General features: G+C 48.1%; 1 protein-coding gene across 3 annotated transcripts in view; it reads right to left on the bottom strand.

Moving 5' to 3' along the window:
• atp8a1 (ATPase phospholipid transporting 8A1) overlaps window positions 1–5,000 on the bottom strand; it is a 227,898-nt gene that overhangs the window by 7,253 nt on the left and 215,645 nt on the right. For all 3 annotated transcript variants that reach the window (XM_063189764.1, XM_063189766.1, XM_063189763.1), the window contains 2 exons: window positions 4,846–4,934; window positions 3,310–3,402 (listed from right to left, as the gene is read on the bottom strand). In XM_063189764.1, the coding sequence (XP_063045834.1) occupies window positions 3,310–3,402; window positions 4,846–4,934 (182 nt within the window). The remainder of the gene's footprint in view (window positions 1–3,309; window positions 3,403–4,845; window positions 4,935–5,000) is intronic.

Here is a 5,000-nt window from a genome sequence, read left to right as displayed (position 1 = left end):
AGTGGACAGAAAGGAAACTTTAAAGCCTTTTTTCTCAGTTTGGCATTTTGAATTATACTGCGTTCTGAAATTGTAGGGCAGTATACAAGTCATGGGTAAAATCTTATGTAGCCTTATTTCTCAAAATATAAATGGCTGAAATATAGGCCCAGGCCTACAGTTTCTCCATGCGCCAATGTCATACTGTAGTCATTGTTTTGCCGTTTTGCATTTACGCTGCAAGAATACAACCCGCACCCCCCCCCCCCCCCCCAAAAAAAAAAGGCCCGTGTGAGAAGACCCCCCCCCCCCCCTCACCCGGACAAAATAAACCCCGGCTGCCCCCATAGTTTCCAAAATTTCTGTGGGAAACACTGATCGTCAAAGAATAACATCAGAGATCAGGAACAGAAATTTGTACAGCACAAGTGGATGGAGAAGACAAGCTAGAACAACGATGAAGACCAAACGTGAAGGCAGAGCGCAGGAGAGGAGAGATGATAGGAGGGGAAAGCAGAGGAGAGGAGAGGAGAGTGGAGAGGAGTGGGGAAGAAATGAGAATAGAGGATAAGAGAGGAGAGGAAAGGAATGGAAAGGAAAGGAGAGGAGAGGAATGGCAAAGGAAAGGAGAATAGCGGAGAAGAGAGGAGAGGAGAGAAGAAGAGAGGAGAGGAGTGGAGAGAAGGGGGGAAGAGGGCAATAGAGGAGAGGAGAGGAAAATAGAGAAGAGGAGAGGAGGAGCAGGGGAAAGGAGAGGAGAGAAGAAGAGAGGAGAAGAGTGGAGAGAAGGGGAGAATAGAGGAGAATAGAGGAGAGGAGAGGAGGGGAGAGCAGGGGAGAGGAGAGGAGAGAAGAGGAGAGAAGAGGAGAATAGAGGAGAAGAGAAGAGAGGAGAGGAAAGGAGATAAAAGGAGAAGAGAGGAGAGGAGAGGAGAGGAGAGAAAAGGAGAGTTGAGGGACAGAGTCAGTTAAAGAGAGCAGTTGCAATAAGAGAGAGGACTGGGGAGGAGAGGAGAGGAGAGGAGAGGAGATAAGAGGGTGGTAGAGGATACGACCGGACTTAAAAGAGGTACTGTAAAAGAGACGAGTGGAGCAAGTGGAAGAAGAGAGAGAAGGGTGGAGTAGAGAGGGAGGAGAGGAGAAGAGAGTTACGGGAAGAGAGGAGCGCAGTGAAGGGGGGAAAGGTCAGATAGAGCTCAGGAGACACCCACACAGGAGGAGAAGCAATGGAAAGAAGTGGAGAGTGGAAAGACAGGAGAGCGGGAAACCAAGACGGAGGTGTATGTGTCCTCCTTGAGTGTGGGGGGAATGTTAAGGGAGCTGAGGGAATCAGAAAGAGGAGGAACAAACAGACATGGGCCTCAGAACTCCACACGTCCACATGCGCACACACACAGGTGTTCTTGCAAATGCACGTACAGCTCAAAGCTACTTTTAACAAGGAGCTTTCACTCTCCAAGATAAATGATTGAGCTGAGTGTCCAACCGTATCTCACTCATTTCGTGAAGTATTCACGAAAATAATAGATTCATTTTCGTGGTGCCTTCACGAAATTGCCCGTTTTTCGTGGTAGGGCAACGAAACGCTGCCTATTCACTTGAATTGCCCGACTGTTGCCTAGCGACCCACTAGTTTGATGCCCTTTCGGTAGCCTACCGTCACATGGTAATCAAACATTTCAAACAAGCAATTTAGGGTTAGGTTTAGGGTCAAGGTTAGGGTTAAGGTTAGGGTTAGGGTTAGGTTTAGGGTTAAGTAGGGTTAGGGTTAGGATTAGGTTTAGGTTTAGGTTTAGGTTTAGGTTTAGGGGACATAAGGCGTAAGTACCGAAAGGGCGTCGAATTAGTGAGTCCCGAGTGTATCAGCAGTGTTCTGTCAGCACCCCCTACGCTTGGATAACCATAGCAGCAGTGGGGCAATTCAAGTGAATAGGCAGCGTTTCGTTGCCCTACCACGAAAAACGGGCAATTTCGTGAATGCACCACGAAAATTAATCTATTATTTTCGTGAAGACTTTACGAAAGGCGTGAGATAGGGCTCGAGTGTGTGAGAGAGACACACATAGAGAGAAAGAAGGCGAGAGAGAGAGAGAGAGAGAGAGAGAGAGAGAGAGAGAGAGAGAGAGAGAGAGAGAGAGAGAGAGAGAGAGAGAGAGAGAGAGGGAGGACATGAAGAGAGAGTGAAAGCTCGTAGAACCAGGCACTCAGAGGGAGGTGGAGACAGCCTGTTCTAGCCAGTGGGGTGGTGAGTCAAACAGCCCGTTGCCAGTTGCCCAGTGCTGTGAGCTACGAGGGGCTGCCCAGCACAGTACAGCTGCCCACTGAGGCTGACAGCCAGCCAGGCCCTCTCAGACCTCACACACCGGCAGCTGCTGGCCTTACCGCACTCCAAACAGCATAGGGCCTCAAGGGGTGGATTTACAACTCTTGTTAACTAACTAGCCAGCTAGGTAACTAATTAGCATACAACTGTAGGGCTGTATCAAACTGACAGCAGTCTTCTGAGCATGCATCCACGTTAACCAACCTCTATTGTCCTTTAAGTCTATTGCAAGTCTCGGGTAACTAACTTGGTAGCTAAATCACTAGCTAGCAAACTAGCAAACTGACAACAGTCTTACCGTCCATGCCAACCAACCTCTATTGTCATCTATTGCAACTCTCGGCTAACTAACTAGTTAGCTATATCACTCGCTAGCAAACTAGCAAACTGACAATAGTCTTACCATCGATGCTAACCCATCTTTGTTGTCCTCTGAGTCTACTACAACTCTATCTAGGCAACTATAGATGAGGGAGATGAAGGAGACTAACACACTAACACAGTAACTAGCTGACAACAGTCTTACCAGCCACACTAACCATATAGTCCTCAGGCCTGAAGTTAATGGAAATATGAGAACAAATTATCAACAAAGGACACGTGAGGCACAACTCGCTTGCTGGTCTAAACCAGGGGGGGGTTCTCTTCCTGTGCTGTGCCTCTCTCTGTCGAGGGGATCAGGTGGGCCTCTGGGCTACGCAAAGCTCCCTAAGACCCAGTGTCTACTCGCCTAATGCCCTTACATTAATCGACACAATTTAAGGGAAGAGATTTGTTTAAAACGCGGAGGCGTCTCAGGAAAGATATGAATCCTTTCCTTTAATATGTCTGGGGATAGCCGTATCAGATAAGGTGTGTGTGGGGGGGTGTAGGGTGACTTGACTGTTAGTGAGGATTATGGGGAATGTGATCTTCTGCCAGATAAGGTGTGTGTGTATGTGTGTGTGTGTGTGTGTGTGTGTGTGTGTGTGTGTGTGTGTGTGTGTGTGTGTGTGTGTGTGTGGTACCTCTTTCCGTGCACCACGGCCCCGGGGTCCTTGGACAGGGCCTCCAGCTCCTGAACCTCGTCCACCAGGGTCTTAAAGCACACCTTCTTCATGCTGAGGAGAGAGAGAGAGAGAGAGAGAGAGAGAGAGAGAGAGAGAGAGAGAGGGGGGGGGGGGGGGGAGAGAGAGAGAGAGAGAGCGAGAGAGAGAGAGAGTGAGAGTGAGAGAGAGAGAGAGAGAGAGAGAGAGAGAGAGAGAGAGAGAGAGAGAGAGAGACCCAATACAGAGTGTAAAAGAGAGGGAAATAAACCCGACAGAGAGACTCTTTGACAGAGGAGGTATAGTCAACAAAACAAACAGAACAGTTATACGGGGTGTATATTTCATTAGGAAAGGCGATACCCCGATTTCATATAAAGCTTTTGCGAGCTTTATCATTTTTAAATCTAATAAAGGTCCTCCAACGCAGATGAGTAATACACGGCGCGAATGAAGAAAAATAGCAGCGCAGTGTGAGGCTGCACCATGTTTTCCTGCAGGAATGTCTGGTGAGAAGAGAGGGAGGGAGAGAGAGAGAAGAGGTGGAGAAGAGGGAGAAGAGGAAGAGAGGGGGAGTTTGAGAGAGGAGGGGAAGAGAAGCAGAGGGAGAACTGAAGAAGGGCATAGAGACAGAAAGACAGAGAGAGAGAAAGCAGGAGAGGAGAAAACAGTGAGAGAAGAAGAAAAAAGAAAAGAAATGAAGACAGAGAGGCAGTGTTGGAGCAGAGCTAAAAAAGAGAAGAGCAGACTTCATAGAGAAGGGGATGTAGGAAAAAGAGGAGAGTGAAAGAGGGAGAAAAGGGAAGTGGAGGAGAGGTGGAGGTGAAGATGGACAGAGAGAGAAGAGAAAACGATGAGAGGAGGAAAAAAAGAGATGAGTATGGGTCAATGATGCAGCTAATTCCCATAAATTAATTAGTAATCGGTAATGAATGTACAACAAGAAATCATTTCCTCCATACAATAGTGACATTAGCTGTAGTTGCACTATCCTGATGTGAGCTACTACTAAAACATCATTGACCCATATACAGTATGTAGACAGAGTGACAAGGGGAGAAGGAGAGGAGAGGAGAGGAGGAGAGGAGGAGTAGAGGTGTTGGAGCTGTGACAAGGGGAGAAGGAGAGGAGAGGAGGAGAGGAGGAGAGGAGGAGTAGAGGTGTTGGAGCTGTGACAAGGGGAGAAGGAGAGGAGAGGAGGAGAGGAGGAGTAGAGGTGTTGGAGCTGTGACAAGGGGAGAAGGAGAGGAGGAGAGGAGAGGAGAGGAGGAGTAGAGGTGTTGGAGCTGTGCTTAAAAACAGAGGAGTAGGCCCAGCCGTGCCTCAATCAGCTGGGCACTGGCGACTGTTGCACCAGCGACCCGTATTCGATTCCGGCCAGAAGTCATTTGCCGAACCTTACCCGCCTCTCTCTCCCCACAAGTTTCCTGTTTCTCTATAACCGTCCTGTCACATTAAAGTCATAAAATCCCAAAAATATCAACAACAACAACAACAAACACAGAGGAGTAGACTCACACTTTGTAGGCCACGTCGAAGACCAGCGAGGTGATGGGGATGAAGATCAGGCCCATCCAGAACACGCCAGAACTGAACATCATGTCGGCCTGAAATACACAACACATTTGATTACGTTTATTTGGGTCCAAAAAAATAAGCAAAAAGTACAAGAT

This window comes from Engraulis encrasicolus, chromosome 23 (genome assembly GCF_034702125.1).
Source record: "Engraulis encrasicolus isolate BLACKSEA-1 chromosome 23, IST_EnEncr_1.0, whole genome shotgun sequence".
Classification (NCBI taxonomy): Eukaryota; Metazoa; Chordata; class Actinopteri; order Clupeiformes; family Engraulidae; genus Engraulis; species Engraulis encrasicolus.
Note: the sequence above shows the minus strand (reverse complement) of the source record. Positions and strands in the feature narration are given on the sequence as shown.